General features: G+C 40.1%; 1 protein-coding gene across 4 annotated transcripts in view; it reads left to right on the plus strand.

Annotated features, from left to right (window-relative positions):
* Positions 1–20,574, plus strand: part of ESRRG (estrogen related receptor gamma) — a 568,127-nt gene that overhangs the window by 365,506 nt on the left and 182,047 nt on the right. The window contains exon 1 of one of the 4 annotated variants that reach the window (XM_035010127.1): positions 13,102–13,173. The exons of the other annotated variants lie outside the window; for them this stretch is intronic. Within the exon in view, the coding sequence (XP_034866018.1) occupies positions 13,136–13,173 (38 nt within the window). The 5' untranslated portion in view covers positions 13,102–13,135. Of the gene's footprint in view, positions 1–13,101; positions 13,174–20,574 lie in introns of those variants that run through there. 4 annotated transcript variants of the gene reach the window in all.

Below are 20,574 nucleotides of genomic sequence, written 5' to 3' on the forward strand. Positions count from 1 at the left end.
TTTAGTAAGGGGTGATTTGTAAATGAACTCACCCAGTGTTGAAGACTTTCCAGCTTTTGTTGCAGTTTGAACTTGTGCTTTCCAGACATGAAGGAGGCAGAAATCATTCTTTGCTTCATTTTTTTTTTTTTAGTGTAACAAGTAAAAATGGTATTAGTTAGGGAACAATGACTTTTATTCACACTCATTCTCTCAGCTCCATGTCCATTTGTCCATTGGAATAAGCCACTTATCATGCTTCCAGGTTTTTCCTCTTTCAACATCAAGAGTTATGAAAGGAAAATTCCATTTTTTCCTGGCCCTCCATGACAGGCAGACTGAAGATTGTGGTCATTTGGATTAAAAACCTATCCATCACCACCAGCCGGCAGGTTATTATGATGTCTCCTTTGAATATATGAATTTCACACACTGCATGTTAGAAGTCTAAGAATGCCAACTTTTTAGATAAATAATTATCCCATTGGTGATGTACAGCATACTGTTGCCATATTTTCTCACTTTTACAGCATTCTTGCCCTTATCACCCATAACATAAATCTTTTGCTTTCATATATAATAAAACTACGAGGGTAACAACCCCTTGTACTGCGTATAGTCAACCAATCACACACCATCATTTGACTATCATTATTTGTTTTCTTGCGACAGATATTTTAGTAGATCGTCTAGTTTAGGCTTGACAGCATATTTGATATAGCAAAGCAGGTAAATAAGTGGATGACCTTATTTATGTGCTGGCTATGACCTCAGCATGCAGCCCTCAGCTTCGTGAGTTTCCGTGGATAGAAAGACGGATGAATGAATAAAGTTCCCAGCATCAGTCAGCATTATTATCTGAGCCTGCTCATCTGTCAGCGGAGTTTTGGAGAGTGGGAAGAAATATGTACATGTGGGCAAGGCTAAGACAGGAGTGACCATTTCTCAAGAGATTCATATTTTTGAAGGCTCCATTTTCCTCACTCACAGAATTTTGGGTTCCTGAGGCATGGGAGAGAGGCATCCCTCCACCTCTCACACGGAGTTTCTGAAGTGATGAAAGCAAACTCCTTACTCCACTTCCCAGTCCTGTCTCTGATCTCCCCCCACCCCCCGCCCAAGTTTATTTCTCACCATAGACCTTAGTTTCCTTATCTGAAAAGTTCATGTCTACACACTAACCTTCACTTACTGTGAATTCTGTGGTTTCCCATTAAACAGGCTCAGGTGGAAGCCTGAGGACATTTATGCTTCAGGAGGAGCCTTGAAATCTTATGTATCTAACTAGTTAGCTACTATGTAACATTGGTCAAGTGTTTCATGAGAGACTGCACAAATTTTTCCCTTTTTCTATTTTCCCTCAATATTCCCTCCTGGACTTTGGGTAAGAACAAGACTATTCCTGCCCTGTCTGTTTGCCTTCTGGAAAATGGACAGATTGACTGTCGTAGGAGAGCCTCGCACAGGGGGCAAGTGGAGGAGGCAGGGACTGAGGTCTCAGAGTGGGACCTAGCAGGTGCTGAGGCTGAAAACGATTGTAACTAATATCATGCCTTGGAGTAACTCCAGTTTTCCATGCTTCTTGCATGAAGACTCTGCCTCTAGTCAGAGGAGTCACCCCCCACCCCCACTCTGAAGTGGTAATAGGTTTATCCACACTGTCTTGTCTTGTTCTCCTTGTGGTTAGTGGCTGAGATGGTTGAATGTAGTTAAGTGGTTTCAGAAGTTGTCTTTAACTACATTTTCCCCCCAGACCTGTGTTAAATTAATTGTTATCCGCATGGAATCTGATGGAGGGCTCTAACCTCATTAGTTTCTTGGGTAGCTTCCACACAACTGTAATTCTTAGCATGGAAATTTTGACCTTTTCTGAAACTCACATTTTCCTTTGGAAAAAGATCCCATTACTCTTCATAGCCAGCACCATTTCTTGCACATAGTAGACACTCACTAAAGATTTGTGAACTGATTTAAAGCTCTGCTAAAAACAACCTCTTAATCTCAGGTACGCGGAAGTCATGTTGTGTGATACTGTAGAGCTAATGTTGGTGAAAAATCAGTAGAAGTCAGAATGCATTATCAAAATGTTTAAACAAACGTAAATCGCAACAAATCTCCAAGTACAAATGTATAGTAACAGTTTAGATTTACATAAGGCTTTAAAGTTGTTCGAGAGTTTCGTATGTTTTCTCTTTTGAGTCTCAACATTCCCGTGCAGTAGGTAGTATAGGTATTAATCAGTGCCCCCATTTTAATTAAGAGATAACTGAGGCATAGTGAGCTAATTAATATATATTAATTTTGTAAATTGATACAGTTAATTAACTACAACAACTAATTGTCCAGGAAGTTCTACTTAATATCTAGCCGTGGTTTTCCTTGCTGTGAAATAAGTCAGTTTCTCCTTCTTAGAAGGCTGTAATCCTATTCTTGTAGCAATTAAATAATAATCATACTTTAGCCTTTTCCTTTCTCTGATATAAATAATATAGTATTTTTAGCCTTCTCCTTTCTCTGGTATGAATAATAGAGTATTTTCTAAGTTGTTCAGTCATTTTGACTGTTTAACTTATTCTTTGTTCTTGGTTATTTAAGAACTAAGCTGCTTTTGTTTCATTTTGGTCACATTTTTGTTATTGTGGGTTCAAATAGTCATCAAGGTAGATCATAGCACTTATTTGAGTATACAGTTTTTTAAAAAATTAAACCATTGAGAAATAAAATCCTGGGGCACCTGGGGGGATCGGTCGGTTAAGCGTCTGCCTTCGGCTCGGGTCCTGGGATTGAACCGCGCATCCAGCCCTCCGCTCTGTGGGGGGTCTGCTTCTCCCTCTCTCTCTGCCCCTCCCCCACTTGGGCACGTGATCTCTCTCTCTCAAATAAATAAATAAAATCTTAGAAAAAAAAAGAAAAAGAAAATCTTAACAAGATTCAAGTATTGGTAATTATAGGTATGACTACAATTGAGATATTTAGCTGGCTGTTATATTGTTATGAAATCTCTGTGGTGCAGCATTTTGTAATTCAGAGTAAAGAGTTTAGACATAGAAAATGCAAGTTCAAGTTCTGGCTCTGTCATTGTCCTGTCTCCTCATTTGTAAAGTAGACATAAAATTTGTCCCACAAGATTGTCTTGAGAACCAGTGTGTGACTAACTTTTTTTCCCAGCATTAAAGAGAAAATGAAAAAAATGGTTTCCATATATGTTCTTGGGGCATAGGGGAAATCATGTCAATATTTCTTAGCATTATCTTGAGACTTCAGTACACTCTCTGAGAAGTAGAATAGAGGACCATCTATACCATCGTCTTTTTGACCTTGACTAACTGGTATCTACAGTCAGAGTTTCGTTATTTAAAGTAATGTCATAAACACATATGAGCCAGACAGAGAAACCCATGGGATCAGGTTTATAATAACATTAATAAAAAAATGATGCCTTCAATTGACATAATACCTTGCAGTTTATTTACTTATGCATTCAATACAAATCTATTAAGTGTCAAATTTATTAGGTAGCTAATATGAGTTCAGCATAATACAGAGTGCTGAAGATACAAAGTCAAATAAATAGGTGCTGTCGTCCATGTCTCCTAGGTAAATGCTAATTTAAAAAATACTATTTTGAGGGATGCCTGGGTGGCCCAGTTGGTTAAGTGTCCTATTCTTGATCTCAGCTCAGGTCTTGATCTCAGGGTCATGAGTTCAAGCCTCACATTGGGCTCCACACTGGGTGTTGAGCCTACTTAAAAAAAATTATTATTATTATTTTTAAAGATTTTATCTATTCATTTGAGAGAGAGAGAGAAGGCATGAGCAGAGGGGCAGAGGGAGAGGGAGATAGCAGATGCCCTCCTTCAGCAGGGAGTCTGATGTGGAGCTCGATCCCAGGACCCACAGGCCTAACTGACTGAACCACCCAGGTGTGTACCCCCAAAAATTATTTTGAGATTATTGTAGACACATGCAGTTGAATGAAGTCTCCACATCATTCACCCAAATTCCTTCAGTGGCGACATCTTGCATAATTATAGTACAGTATAACAACCAGGAGATTGATACCGATACAATCTATACACCTTATTCAGATTTCAGCAGTTTTACTACTGTGACCACCACTCTGGTCAAGATAAAGAACTGTTTCATCACATGGTGTTAATTTGTTTTTATATTACACTTTATTAAAAAAATTCTAATTTGTCAAAGGAATTTTAGCTTGATTGATTCTCATATATTATGGATCACTAGGGGTGGAAAAACCTCTTTTGATGATGCTTATAATATTTATCTCCCTTTTTTCTTTTTTCATTCTCTGTGCCACTATCTTCACTCAGGTTTTCCTCATCATTTATCTGGATGGATATAATAGCTTCCTAATTGGGCTTTACACACTGTGAGTTCAGAGATCTGGCCTGTTTGTTTTATCAGGTTACATGCCTAAAATGTAACAGGGTGAATGAATAATGGGCAGTGCTTCAGCCAAAACTGTGTTTAATAAAAACACAAATTGTCTCTTTTCTCCTTAGAATTCTTTTTTTTTTTTAAAGATTTATTTATTTATTTGGGGGGGGCAGAGGGAGAGGGGGAGAGAGACTCTCAAGCAGGCTCAGAGCTGAGCGCAGAGCCCGACACAAGGCTCGATTTCATGACCCTGAGATCATGACCTGAGCTGAAATCAAGGGTTCCATGCTTAACTGACTGTGCCACCCGGGTGCCCCTTCTCCTTAGAATTCTTTTTTTTTTTTTTTTTTTAATATTTTATTTATTGGGACGCCCGGGTGGCTCAGTTGGTTAAGCGGCTGCCTTCGGCTCAGGTCATGATCCTGGAGTCCCGGGATCGAGTCTCGCATCGGGATCCCTGCTCAGCGGGGAGTCTGCTTCTCCCTCTGACCCCGCCCCCATGTGCTCTCTCTCTCTCTCTCTCTCTCTCTCAAATAAATAAATAAAATCTTAAAAAAAATTTATTTATTTATTTGAGCAGGGAGCCTGGTGCGGCGCTCGATCCTAGGATCATGACCTGAGCCAAAGGCAGTCACTGAGCCACCCAGGCGCCCCTTTCCTTAGAATTTTTTTTTTTTTTTTAATATTTTATTTATTGGGACGCCTGGGTGGCTCAGTTGGTTAAGCGGCTGCCTTCAGCTCAGGTCATGATCCTGGAGTCCCGGGATCGAGTCTTGCATCGGGATCCCTGCTCAGCGGGGAGTCTGCTTCTCCCTCTGACCCTCCCCCCTCTCATGTGCTCTCTCTCTCTCGCTCAAATAAATAAATAAAATTTTTTAAAAAGATTTTATTTATTTATTTGAGCAGGGAGCCCGATGCGGGGCTCGATCCTAGGATCATGACCTGAGCCAAAGGCAGTCACTGAGCCACCCGGGTGCCCCTCTCCTTAGAATTCTTTTTTTTTTTTTTTTAAGATTTTATTTATTTATTTGACAGAGAGAGACACAGCGAGAGAGGGAACACAAGCAGAGGGAGTGGGAGAGGGAGAAGCAGTCTCCCCGCGGAGCAGGGAGCCCGATGTGGGACTCGATCCCAGTACCCTGGGATCATGACCTGAGCCGAAGGCAGTCGCTTAACTGACTGAGGCACCCAGGCGCCCCTCTCCTTAGAATTCTTAAGCAGCTTCTCAGCACCTACAAAATGACATCTATTCTGCATAGTGTAGTATTTTGAACCTTCCACAGTCTGGCCCCAACCTGCTTTCTGAACCCACAGCTGATTGCAGATCCCCTATAGTATTCTTCACAACCACACAGCCACAGCCTCCTTTCTTCTTTGAGCCTACCCTGTCCTCCCCCACTTCTGGGCCATCCTTCTTCATCCTAGAATGATCTCTCTCTTTTTGCTTACTGATATCCTTGTAAATTCAGTGCTGCCTTTGCACGTAATTTTCATTTGATCTTCCCATACCTACTGTGAGCTACCCTTGCCACTAGCTGATTCAGCAACTGATGTTTGTAGATAACATGTCAGAGCCCCCGTGACAGTGCCGCGACCGCAAGGCCAGGTCTTCTGATTAAAAATCTTAGAGTCATTTACTACTCTGCCCTGCAGGGATTTTTTGTTTTGTTTTTTGTTTGTTATGTGTTAAATCAAATCTCTTGGCAGATTTACTCTGACCTAAGGAGATATCAAAATGGCTTTTCTATGCTTTATCTTGCAGATTCATGAGATGATAGGAACAACACTTTAATTTAGGAAATTTGTGCTCTCAAATTCAAAGCCCACCACTTTTAGTGTGTATATGAATTCATGATTTATTCATTCATTCAACAACCAAGGCACAGAGTGAAATTTTAGAGATAGAGAACAATTAAGGCATAATTCTCTCCAAGTGGAGGGACAGAAATATAAGAACATATAGTTGACCCTTGAACAACACAGGAATTAGGGGCACCAACACCCCACACAGTTGAAAATCTGCCTATAACTTTTGACTCCTCCAAAACTTAACTAATAGCCTACTATTGACTTGAAGCCTTACTGATAACCTAAACAGTCGATGAACATATTTTGTATGTTGTATGTATTATGTACTGTATTCTTACAATAAAGTCAGCTAGAGAAAAGAAAATGTTATTAAGAAAATCATAAGATAGAGAGAATACATCTACAGTACTGTACCGTAAAAAATCTGCATGTAAGTGGACCTGCTGCATTCAAACCCATGTTATTCAAAGGTCAGTCGTACATTAAGCACAATGTGCGAAGTGCATTTGCAGAAACAGGCTCATGGTATTGTGGGGACATCAGGGGGAAGGAGTGTCAGCAAAGACTTGTGGAGACTTAATAAGTCAGTGGAGTTTTTACTAATGAGTAGGTGCTAGCCAGTGGATGGGGCAAGGGACCAGGGGGAGGCATTCCAGAAAGAAGGGGAAGCTGTTGGGTGTCGGAATTAGATATTGTGAAGCACAGCATTTATAGGAGGTTCAAGGTGGGGAGAAGTGAGATTGGGGGCTGAAGGGAAGGTGAGATCTGGACTCCCTGGCTGAGGGGCTTGGTTGCCAACCTGTAGAGTGTGTGGAGGCATTGGAAGGAATAGATCATAAGCTTGTCCAGATTTGTCTTCAGGAATACACACAAATTTATAATTCTGCAGAAGCCTCCTTTCAGGAAAATAGGTATTAGCTGTATAATCATGCTGTTTCTCCCTGCTAGTACTAAATGCTGTAATGTGTGTGTAGGAAAGTTAGAAAGGGAAGAAATGTGCTTTGTGATTTATTTCCTTCTCTGCTAAGGAAAGTCATTCAGATAGTCTTACTTGTGAAGCATCTGGTAAATTGGGGATGAAATAAATTTTTTTAATTTGTTTAAGTTACTCTACAAGTTTTCTCTCATGGAAGCTTCTTAGAAATTCTACATTTCTCTTGGAATGCATAATTTTACCTACTCAGGTTTTATAGATTGCACCTTCTCCCCCAACACTTTTTACTTTGTTTATACTTATATCCAAACTCTATTTTAAAGGATCAGATGAATCTCCTTTTATTTCCACTTCTTTTTTTATTTTATTTTATTTATTTATTTGACAGAGAGAGACACAGCGAGAGAGGGAACACAAGCAGGGGGAGAGGGAGAAGGAGAAGCAGGCTTCCCGCTGAGCAAGGAGCCTGATGCGGGGCTCGATCCTAGGACCCTGGGATCATGACCTGAGCCAAAGGCAGACACTTAATGACTGAGCCACCCAGGCGCCCCTTTATTTCCACTTCTTAAAATCTCATTTTTTGCCTTTATCCTATCTCCCATAGTACTTACTTCCTTGTCACAAACACAAAACCAAGCCAGAAAAACTTTTTTTCAGAGCCCACCTTGAATTACATAACAAAGACATACCACCACATTGCCACTTACCTAAGGCCATTTTAAAATGGGCCATGTTTTGGGGGAAGACAATGAGGAATGAAGTCAGGTGCATGACCTCATGAATGCATGGAATTATTTGTGTTTACAGTAACATATTTTATAAGTTTTTATTTTTTATTTATTTATTTTTTTTAAGTGAGCCATAAGCCCAGCATGGAGCTTGAACTCATGACCTCAAGATGAAAAGTTGCACGCAGAGCCAGCCAGGTGCCCCCAGATATTTTATAAGCTTTTAAAAACAGGATACAGGAAGGTGTCTACCATTCTGATCAGTAGAATATTATTCACTTTGGGTCTGATTTTTATTTCATCCCTTGCTTTATTAGTAAGTTAGAGGAAGATATAGCCTAAGAGATGGAAACCCAGAATTTGGACTGGGTTCTATACATCATCTGTCTCCCTTCCCTGATCCACGGTGTCCTTGTGTATAAATGAGAAATAGAACTAGGTGTTGATGAAAAATTTGCTAGATGTGGTTATTTGAGACTGGGTATAGAATATGGGAAATCAGTGGAAACTTCTGGTCATACAAAGTAACGGAGTTTAACCTATTGTTTAAAAAATGTTTTTAGATCAACTTTTTAAGATAAAACATAAATACAGCAAAATAGATATTTTCCATGCACAGTTAGATGAGTTTTGACAAGTGTGATCCATCTAACACCATCGACCACTGGTTTCCATATGCCCCCCTCCTGGCCTTCCCCACCCTTTGCTCCAGACAACCCCTGGTGACTTCCATCCCTACAGATTAGTCCTGCCTGTTCTAGAACTTACATGAACAGAAACTGCGAGGATGTACTCTCTTGTATCTACCTTGGTTTTGCACATCAGGATGTCACTGATATTTAGCGATGTTGCGTTTCTCACAGTTCATTTCTCTTTTATTGTTGACTAGGATTTGGTTGCTTCTATATATTACAATTTGTTTATCTATTCATCAGTGACGGACATTTGATTTGTTTTCAGCTTAGGGCCATAATGAATAAGGCTGTGATTACACATTGGTGTACAGTTCTTTATGTGGACATATGTTTTCATTCTTAGTAAATATATAGGAGTGAATTGTGATATGCTAAGTGTCTATTTAACTTTTTAAGAAAGTTCCAGACTTTTATTCCAAAAAGATTGCACCATTTTATATCCTACCAGCAATGTAGGTGATTTCCAGTTGCTCCCATGTATTTAGTGGTATCACCTAGGAATTTTAGCCATTCTTATGAGTGAGAAGAAAATAAAAATTTCTCTTTATTATTTTTTTTTTTATTTTTTAAATTTTTTTAAATTTATTTATTCATGAAAGTCAGAGAGAGAGAGAGAGAGAGGCAGAGGCAGAGGGAGAGAAGCAGGCTCTGCACTGAGCAGGGAGCCCGATGCGGGACTCGATCCCAGGACCCTGGGATCATGACCTGAGCCGAAGGCAGACGCTTAACCATCTGAGCCACCCAGGCGCCCCGTAAAAATTTCTCTTTAATATACAGCTGTAAATAGAAACCCTAAAATTATAAAATATAAATTGCTACAAAAAACTTAGGGATATTAAAATTAGCATATCTTACATTTTATCATCTTTATTATCTTTAATCACTTATATTTATGAGACCGCTGGTGTTTGTATAGGTGATGTATATATATATGTTCACATGTGTATAAGCATATTTATTCTAGTCTCAAGGTTTTTCGTTTATTACGGTGTTGCAGTTGATCTTCTTTTATAATCTCCCAAATTGCTTAAAAAATCAGGCTTTTCTTGTAGTTAATAGTTGAAAATATATGTATACCTGGTAAATCAGAAGATTTCATCAGTAAAATCAGAGATTCTTTCCTGAAAGTACGTATCTTTAAATGACAGACTTAAGATTTCTTTTTAATTGGGTATTAAGATAGTTCCAGCTAAGTGGTAGACTTTACATATTAAAGTTTTCTCTACAAAAAAAAATGTATTTATGGGTGATAATCATGGGTTATAATCATGGCTGCCATGAAAATAAATATTTCGATCACAGCCTCTCCGATGACCGACTGAAACTGAGGGATTGATATCATGGAACCCACCTAGTGCTCTCACCTACTGGCTTAGAGAACAAAAAGATAATTCTTCTAATGTTCATAGAAGAATTAGGTAGTGAGCCAGTTGATTAAATGTGTAATCAAAACTTCTCACCCCCATATTCAAACAATATCTTTTCTCATTTTGTAATGTTTGTCTGCGATCTTTATGTACTATTGCCTTTAGAGATAACAAATTTTCAGACTTAGAAAGCAATAAAATACATTTAACACTAAATCTTTACAGAGCATAGTTTAATCTTTCTCTGATACAGAAAGCACTTTATAATTTTATAGCTCCACAACCTCATTATTGTGAATGCCAGTTATTATATTGGCTGAGAGTGGAAATGATGGTGCATCAAAAGTATGCGCTATTAGAATCTTAGATCGAGGGAGGTGAATGCATGTTTACTGATACACATCTCTTTATTTTAAATTATATATGATTTTTTTCCATTTCTATTTCTCCTAGGTGTTTCCTCTACCCTGCTCTACTCTTTCTGAATATATATACATCACTCTCTTGAGTTTCCATAACAAAAATACAATTCCAGGCTTTGTCTATGTGAAAACCATGACAAAGTGATTTTATAGCCAGTTCTGAAAGTGACTAAACTTGACAACAATTGTATTTTATGACAACCTCTGCTTTCATGTCCCCGGCCTACTTTTATATCAGCATTTTTCTTTTACCCCAAATACGAACAATTTCATATCTCTGCATTGGCTGAAAACAAATCCCTTTACCAGGAATACATTTTAATGGAAAAGAGCATGCTTCGCTTAAGTCACCGGAGCCTTAACACCTTAACTCTATAATATTCAATTTCTCACTCACCAAGAACCGAAGCCTTTTTTTTTGGTGGTGGTTTGTGTTCATAGGGGTTGGGGAAGAATTAGTATTATGGAACTAAACCAGATTAAGGGGGAATGTGAATTAGATTTGGTAACAGATGGTGCTGTGGAAATTAAAGGTTCTTTGCGAATGGAAATGACAGCAGCTTGACTCTGTTCTCTCTGCCTGTCCCGTTCATGCACTTGATAGACGGGTATAAATCACAACAATCCTGTCTTGACAGCCAATTTCGAGAATTTGATCTGGTTAAAGACATGGCTTTCCTGCTCCACTCACCGAAACCTGCTTCTATTTTATTTTTACACAGCACCTTGCCATATTTAGAAAAGCAGATTCACCTGCCTCCCCTTAATGAAAATTTTCTTAATTACAGTTTTAGCTCTTTAGTGTTAATTACTTTTCCATTCAGCCTGAATTTTCGTCATATCTCTGAGGGATTTTTCTTCTTTCTTTTCTTTCCCCCCTACCCTTTTTACTCCTGCACATGCTTTTGTTGTTTCTAAAGATGCTTTTCATTGTCAGAAGTTGTCAGGGGCACGGTTTGAGAATCATAATTACCCAAATCATTATTTTTAAGGAGAGAGGCATTCATGTGCTGTGGGAAAGTTACCAAATCAGAAAAATTATGAAAAGTGTGAGAAGCAGTCACCAAAAATAGCAATTATTTCAACCAAATTGCATGAGAAGGTGACAACACTTGTTTTGTTTTGTTGATGAGGGTTGTAGAAATATCTGCTCCACTGGCTAAAATCAACCCCACCAAGTAAAAAGATGTGACCACAGCGTGGCAGAGCCAGTATTATGTCCGCGTTGACCTTGCGATGAGCTGGGAAATCAGAATTAAAATGCAGACTCTAAATGAGAGGCCAGAAATATCGAACAAATCGCTTGGACCCTTTACGTCCAGGTCCTCAGGTCTGACAAGCTCAGGAGACAAGAACTCACGTTTTCTCTTACAAATCCACGTGGCATTTGGGCTTACCACATATCAAGGAAAAGGAAATAGAAGAGAGGGGGGAGAAAAAAAAATCACTCCAGAAATGAAGAGAAGATTCTTTGAGCGAGCAACTAACAGTTGGTAGAAATGAAGCTTCCTACTGGCAGTCAAATCAAATGTAGTAACAACTCAGCGGCGCCCTGCTGCTTGCTGACAGCGTGGTGTCACACACTGGGACAAACATTCACTTAAACACTGATTGCAGGGAATTGCCCCTTTCCGCCAACGCCTCCCACCAAAAATGTAATGAGCAAAAAGAGAACCACTTCTAGGAAAAACCAAGAGTCCTGCTCCCCAGTCCCCCCCCCAAAATCATCACTGCTGTAGTTGTCCTTTTGGGGTCCACTGGGAACGATCCCTCAGTTCAGTGTTGTTGCTGTTACGCAGCAAGTGGTTTCTGTGATTATGCCTCCGCCTGCAGCACGCATGCGCACCCGCATGCGCACCCGCACCCGCATGTGCACCCGCACGCGCATGCGCACGCGCACGCGCAGCACGGCCATGGCCCCCAATGGTATCTGAGAGCAGCCAGCGCCAAAGACCTGGAGGTGTGGGGGATGCGCGTTAGTGCAGTAGCCCTTCCTCTCAGATCTAATCGGAGTTACAGACCAGTGTGGTATTTATTAAGTAAGTTTTTATTTAGTAAGATAGGAATTTTTTTTTTAAATGGCGGAAGTTACTTTAGAAAGCGTGTGGGCGAATCCTGTCAGTAAGTGACGACCCTGAAGCTGGTACAGTGACGGGCCTCGGGTCACACAGCCACATCCAGAGCTGGAACCCACTTGCCTAACGTCGCCAAGTGCCACACGAAGCCGGGTTTCCTGAGAAAGGGGAAAGAAGACAAGCAAAGCGGTGGGAACCCTGGTGTAGTACCTTTTTTTTTTTTTTTTAAATTCGTTTTTTTTCAGAATTGCAAAGAAGATTCAGGGATGTTTCTCTGCATGTTTGCTTTTGGGCCTTTGAGTAACAAGTGACAAGCACGTCCCTCCTGTCTGAACTCCAGGCTTGTTGATGGCTTCCCTTGGCTTCACTGGATGCTGTCTCACTGCTGAATAATCCCTTTTTAAGAAACTAATTCTGCCACAGAACAACAACTTCGTCGTTTCTGTGGCTTGGATTAGGTATATGTGTTTATGTATGTTATTTTCCCTTACCTGCAAATGGTGGTCCATGTATTTCAACTTCACCTTCTCTTCAAGCAGCTAGCTCACTGAAATGGTCAAAAACGGAGGGCAGGGGAGGATTTAGGACTAATTAATTAGCAGTTTCCCCTCTTCCACGCCTCCCCCCACTCCCCTACTTCAGCCGAACAACACATGATACCAACCGAATATAATCATAACCCGTGCCCTCACAGATCACCCAAGACCAGCTGCCTTTGCATCTAGATGTCAACCACTGCAGACGAAGCTATTAAGTTAAAAGTGTAAGTATAGTTCAGCCACTTGTCCAAGAGGGGCTGATGCGGTTTATTATCTGGTTGCGCTGTGACTCTGTCTAGTGTAGAGGTGTCCATATCTGCACAACCTTTATTTCAACAACGATTCCTTCTTAGTATTTAAATTTCCTCACTACTGCAATTCACCCAGTTTCAGGTATGTTTTCGAGTTCCACTGCAAGTGAAGGCAGTGGGTTTATTGGTCATTGTAATTGCTTTTGCAAAACAAAACACCCTTTACCGAGTAAAGGGTGACATCAATACCACGATCTCAGTGTTCTTGCCTCAACTCCTGGTAGCATTCCTATTTCCTGTTTCAGTGTAGCAAAGAGAATGGGAAGGGGAAATTCAGTCAGCCTGAGCTTTCATTGACCTGGGTTTGATCTGTGAACTCCATCGCTGGAGTGTGTGTGTAAAGCATCTATATTCGATTGTAATTTGTAAAGATCAGTGCATAGACTGTCTATGAGTTGAATGTCTGTTTATTTCTCCTCTAGTGAGATGCCGCCAGAAGGTCTTCATTTAGCTGTCAGTCCTCTCCTGTTGTGTCTGCTTTTTCTCTTCAGTGTGCTCCTTGACTGCTTGAAAACGGAATTGTCTGAACACAAGCAAACTTTATTGATCCATATTTCTGTTTGAAAGACCAGAGATTTGTAGAAGTAGGAGACTCTTTCTTTTCTCTAGAAAGCTTACTACGGAGGAGGTCTGCTCATGAGCGTAGTAAATCTCTAAGACCGAATAAATGTTACATTCAGCATATATCGTAAGCTTCATTTTGATGATTTATCTTATGCAGTTTTTACCCCATCATAACCTTCTTTTCTAGCAGTGGTTCCCACCTCTTGCCCGAGGCAGTTTCACTCTGCCCTGGGAACAGTGACGTGATCACCACATGGGCAGTTGCTACCCAAGTGGGTTGAGAGTGGGGGACACTGTTTAAATCCCTCTGGGCCTTAGGGTTCTTGGTCCCAGGAGTGTAACTTGTGTAAGGTAAGAAATATTCTTAGGGCTCGGAGTTGTGCTTGTTTGTGCTTCTGTTGTGCATTTGAATTTCTGACTAGGCATTTCTTGAGATTCTCTCTCTCTTTTTTTTTTTTTTTAAAGATTTTATTTGACAGAGAGAGAGAGACAGCGAGAGAGGGAACACAAGCAGGGGGAGTGGGAGAGTGAGAAGTAGGCTTCCTGCAGAGTAGGGAGCCTGATGTGGGGCTCAATCCCAGGACCCTGGGATCATGACCTGAGCTGAAGGCAGACGCTTAACGACTGAGCCACTCAGGTGCCCCTTGAGATTCTCTTTTAACTTCCATAGGTGTCATGGAGTTGAGCACTTGTGAGGATATAGTTAATTAAGCTGCATTAGGGCAAATATACACACTTGTTAAAACACTTAATTTGCCTCAATAATATTGATTACATGGCAGAAGTTTGTTTAAGCTAAATGGTATTTTCCCCCCACTGTTACACTTCTTGAATGTAATCTGTATAATAGCTAATAGCCATCATCAGTTAAATATCATGTTAGTTATAAAGTAATGTCATAAGAATTGATTTGGACTTGGCAGTGGAGGAGAGCTCTTCCTTCAAAGCTGATGTAGATGATTAGCCAGAGTTTTAAGCAGAATCATGGTTCATATAAACGGTGTATATTTTATAGACTTATAGCTACTCTATATTACATGAGTGCCCATTATATTAAAGCTCAGTTAATTATGCAAAACGTCATGTATGCAATTACCCAGCATTATTATGCATTTAACAGTTTTATTGATTTGCCAGTAGCTCACTTACTGTATTCAGAGCTATAAACAAGGGATGTTCATCCTTAGATTGAAATAGGTCCAAGAAAACAAGCTAAGGATAAATTACACTACTAAGCGCCTCTGCATCAGATCGAATCCTTAAATACAGAAACTGTCAACAATCATAATGTGCAACACATTGTGATATCACAGGACCATTTCTTTTCCCATTAATAAAGTTTATCAACCAGGAAGCACCAGAAATCATCTGGCAATACAAATTGAAGCTACTGCAATTTCCTACATCTAAAATAGTCTGGATAACTTAACAAGGTGATCAGCAGTGGCCTCCAGCTTGCATGGCACGATGAAATGGGATGCTGGTATATTTATAGGTATTTTCTAACACATGTGCTTACAACACCCCCAGTCTTGTTAGGCTGCATGCTCTTACTAGGACATTTCTCCAGCCGGTTTTCTGGGTCTTCATTGCTGAAAATGAAGATTCTCCCTTTACCTTCCTTTGCTTTAGATATAACAAGGGTGGAGGTATGGTGTTCTAGAGTCTACCTGTCAAAGTGGATGGCCAGCCATTCCTGATTTACCTGGCACTGAGGGGTTTCCAGGATGTGGGATTTCGGTGCTTAAACCAGGATGGTCAGCCTAGTGTGATGTCAGATCAAAATTGCAAAAGAGAAGATCACTGAACTCTAGAACCCTAAAAGCAGGTGGGATTTCAGCAAGATCCTTCCAGGTCTTGATTTTGTCTTTAGCTATGCAGTTATTTTCAGGGGGTGCTTGCTATTCAATGAGTATCCAGAAATCAGTTAAAAGTCTCTTGTTTATTGTCCTAAATTTCCTTTTTTGGTGTAATACACAGCCTTTTGCAGAATTAGGGGAGCTTTCAGCTTCGATGGAGGCCCTGATAATGTTTTAAGGAGCTAGCTTTCTGTCCCCACACCACCGAGCCCCATTTCTTGTCAGCATCTCAAGCACCAGCTTTGCAGGAAGCTGTTTGCTTACTCTCGTCCTTGATGGAGTAAGTTCTTTTAGACTAAATGAGCAAGTTATTTGTTCGAAGAATCAAAGAAGCAGCATTACTAAATGATTGAGATCCCTGTTATGCAGAAATCTGTTCCATTAGATGGCCTCAAGGTTTATTAAAGAAGGCCTAAAATTATCCAGAAGTGTGTGTGCATATATGTGCATGTGTGTTTTATTCTTTCTGAGCATTGTGGGTCAGGATTTACAATTCTTCCAAGTAATGATCTCTTTTTGTTAGGTTAACCAGGCAGACCTTAAGATATTTCTTATTAAAAGAAAAAATCCTTTCTTTTCCTTCCCCAACTAAGCCAGTGTACCTTAATGCAATGATGATATGTTAGACCCAGTAGTTGTCAAAGCATCGTATTACCGTGATGCCATAATGACACCCTGTCTCTGTAAAGTAGTCATGTTTTCTCAAATCACACGTTGCACCGTTGATTTCTGACATGACACTTCATTCGGTTGCTTTCCCTTTTCTTCAGCATCACCATTCTCTGACAATAGCAGCTGGTGCCCATTTTGTTACTAAGTGATTCACATTTTGCCACTTTACGAGAGTGCAATTAGTTGAAGCAGGAGAAAAAAAAAGCTCACTGTAAAGTAGACGCTTGAAGTTGTAACTCAGGCTGCAAAGGGAGCTGCTGGGGTCATGGACTCTGAAGCCTGGGACTCAGGGAGCTTGGCATAAGTCTTGGAAGTTTCCTTCTGAGCACATTAAAACAAAACAAACCTATAGGCTGATATATTTTTTTAATATTTTATTTTTTTCTTTAAATAAAAATACTTAAATATTGAATCTGGTGGTTTCAGAAGGTAGAAAACTGGCCAGTCCTCATAGATTCATTCCTATTTTGAATAGATAGTGATTAGGTAGCAGGACCGGAAAACCTTTTCCAACCCTGAAATTCTGTGATTTGCTAAGAAAGCTAAGGACTCTCTTATTTCTCTCTCCTATTTGTAAACTTGCAGATTTGCTGTCTTCAATGTGCTTACCTGAAATTTTTGGATACAAATTGATATAAAGTGTTTGGAATTTATAATGAAGATGGGTACCTTTTGGGGCCCTTAAGGATGACAAGGAAGAAAATAAAATAGTGACTTCTTTAGTTGGCATTTATTTAGCTTATTAAAAGGTGTCTATCCTTGGCATGGGTATAATAAAAGTTTCAAAAAATCTTGTCTTAGTCTGACAATTAGGAAACCCAAAGAAGACCTGTGCATAATATGTTCCTGAAGAGAATTTCATGCACCATTTTTTTTTAAGTAGGGAAATAAAGTAGCAAATAGTTTTGAGTTTGTATAAAATTTAAAGGATGAAATACAGCTGCTGGAGAACTTATCTGTTGATGAAAAGCATATAATATATATGTGACTGTGGGACATTGTTGTTATGCCAGCATTTAACAAAAGTATTGGCTAAGCTGCTGTGAAATGCAGACCACCTTGGTTGGACATGGACGCATGCACGTGGAAATTCTAACTCAGGGCGATTCATTTAAGGTCGCACATTTACCTGTATCTAGGTAGAGTCTCTGAAAACAATTAAGCTTGATAATTATAATATAAATTGAATATTAACTTACAGATTATCTTCTTCTTTCCCCCTACAGCAACCACTTTAATTGATTCTTATTCTTTCTTTCTCTCTATACATTCACGGATCTAACACAGTTAATTAACTTTCAAAAATTACATTTTGAAATAGTCCAGCAAGTAAGAAGTTGTATTTGCCTGATTGTTAGTATCTAACACCAAAGGTAAATTTTACCCTTGCTGGCTCTTGAGCCAAGCTAGGAAGGATGATCATCAGGATTACTGAGACTGTATCTCAAACCTTGCCAAAAATGCCTCTTTATAGAGGACTGGACTCACCCTGGCCTCAGGAAGGCTGTTAAATCCCTCAAATTTTTATTAATTAATTAATTAATTTATTTATTTATTTATTTATAAAAGATTTTATTTATTTATTTGACAGAGAGATATGAGAGCACAAGTAGGCAGAGCGGCAGGCAGAGGGAGAGGGACAGGGAGAAGCAGGCTCTCCGCAGAGCAGGGAGCCCAAGATGGGGCTCTATCCCAGGACCCCAGGATCATGACCTGAGCTGAAGGCAACCGCTTAACCGACTGAGCCACGCAGGCACCCAAATCCCTCAGATTTAGTTTCTTATACAGAAACAAACTGTGGGTTTCGACATAGCTGTTTCTCCCTCCAGTTTTTTCTCAGGGTGTTTCCTCCGAAGTTTTTTGGAAAGTCTCTTGTCTTGCTCCCTTGTGCTTCTCATCATTTCTCTTCAAATAATAAAATAAAAGCAAATGTACTGAGGCTTTAAAATAAATATTTCCCATATTTTTCTACACATATTATTTCTATTCGTAATTCTTAACTAGATTTGTATTAATCCAGTGTGACCTAAAATTTCTGCATTAACAGCACAATGTAGAATTGGGCTTATTCTCTTTGGCTACAGATAAAGCCATCATCTTGAAAATGGCTCTTTCTGACAAAAAGGTGTTCTTTTGAAATAAAGTCTTATTCACTATTTTCCTCTTAGAGTTAATGTGAATTTTAGTGCCTCTAATTTTAGATTGAAGTGAAGTCTAGAATAAAACCCACCAGCTGACAATTGAATTTATAGATAGTTGTGAATATTTCAGGCTTGAATAATAGAGCTGTAGAATTTCAGAGACAGAGAGGAAGAGAATTAAGCCCCGCTGTAGTTTTAGGGTATAATGTAATGGTGTCTAGGAAGTGTTCAGTGTAATGAGCTAAGTAGTAATTAGGAGACAACTGTATTCTTTCAGAGATTTCTGTTTAGGTGTCACTCCTAGCACTGGAGAAGGTGACTCAGCTGGGGCGGACCTGTGGCCGGTGGAGTGGCCACCGCGGTCCCTCTCCATTTATCGGGGTGCTGTGGAGGTTGTAGGTCTCCGTGTGTGGTGTCACTTCTACCCCTGCTTGCTTGGCTTTTTTTAAAAAAAATTCTCTGTTGGCTTCATGACATTTCTGCACTGGACTTTGGCATCGGACCTGAGTTCCAATCCTGACATTCCCACGTACTCACTCTATGACTTTCAGGACATTGTGTGACATCTGAGGCTCCATTTCCTGAAGAGGAATGCCTCCCTCACAAGGTTGTCTTGAGGTTTAAATGAGGTAATATGAGTAGAGTGCTCAGGTCAGTGCCTGCCACACAGTAAGTGACAAATGGCAACTCTGAGTGTTCCTATTTCCACTTGGCAAAAGGTATTAATTAAGGAAGCAGCTCATTGTCTGAAAAGAAACACATATAACCTACAGCACAAATCCAGTTTGCTCAGTTTCTTTTACAGCTACACTGGCCAGACCTTGTGTAGAAGATAGTGACACTTTCCAGAGACTTCCCCAACAACTTCACTTCCTAACGTCCTTGCTTCCGTAAAGGCTATTGCAAAGTCACGGATTGAGATTTTGGAGGAGACAGCTGGCTGCAGACTCCCTATTTTTCAGGGACTTTAACAACGTGCATTTGACACGTAAACATTTGGTGACTTAGCAAATAACCCTTCCATAAACAGGAAAGCAATTCCTGGCCTTGTTTCTTAATCAAGAGTTCTGCCAACTGTAGAGGTCCATGAGGAAAAGCCCGAGGGAAAGAAAATTGGGATGAAATTGACCACAGATGATACAAGAAAAGAGAGAGGGGGGAAAGAGGGCCTGGAGAAGACGTGGTATGTTTTGTGATCAAGCCACTCTCCTCTGGAAAAAGGAAAAAAAAAAAAAAAAAAGAAATGGTGCCTTGAGGGCAGATGGTGAAAGAGTTAATTGTCATAGCTGTGAGAAATTCAGTGCCAGAGAGAGGAAAGGGGAGCAACCATGTTTTAGTACCCTAATAACTTCTAACTCTAGTCCAAGATCATAATGTATGTGCGAGCAGTCCAGTAATTATAAGGTAATAAGTGAAGTGGTGGGGTAAGTGCTCTAAATTAAAAGGAATTCGCAGGGCTGCTGTAAGTCAGTGCCGACCCGCTTTCTTTCAAACGTTGACTGGAGGAAAAGTGCTTAGCCCAGAGTGCAAGCAGGGAGACAGGGAGAGCGATCTATTAATTACAGCGCTCATTAACAGTGACGGGTACAAGGCAGCAGATGCAGAGGGGAGAGGACACCGTAGTTCAGGCTGGCGAGGGGGATAGTTTTTCTCTCGCTAGCTCTTGAGGAAAGGACAACACAAGTGGGTGGGCGAAAGCGAGAAGATATTTTTGTGGATTTCTTCTTCCTGTTTGCACTCTTCACATCCTGATACCGTTTTACTTTAGAAAGCAGAACAAAATTCCCAAGGTGCAGTGTACTTGTTAAGAGGCAAATTTTTGCTCTTGATGCTTTGCTTTTGAGACAGCCTTCTTGGAACAATTCAGTGAACTTCCCCAATAGGAAATTTTTATTTACTTATTTATTTTTTCTTTAAAGGAACAGGATAGTGGGGGGAGGGGGACCTGGAGGAGAACATGAAATTTGGGCAATGATAAAATATCATTAGATTTATAGTGGTGGAGATAATTGCATCCCTTTGGTTATATTGTGACTACTCCCCCAAATTCTAGTGAATGACCATTACCCCTGTGGGAT

Source organism: Mirounga leonina, unplaced genomic scaffold (genome assembly GCF_011800145.1).
Source record: "Mirounga leonina isolate KUSES-001 unplaced genomic scaffold, KU_Mleo_1.0 Mir_154, whole genome shotgun sequence".
Lineage (NCBI taxonomy): Eukaryota > Metazoa > Chordata > Mammalia > Carnivora > Phocidae > Mirounga > Mirounga leonina.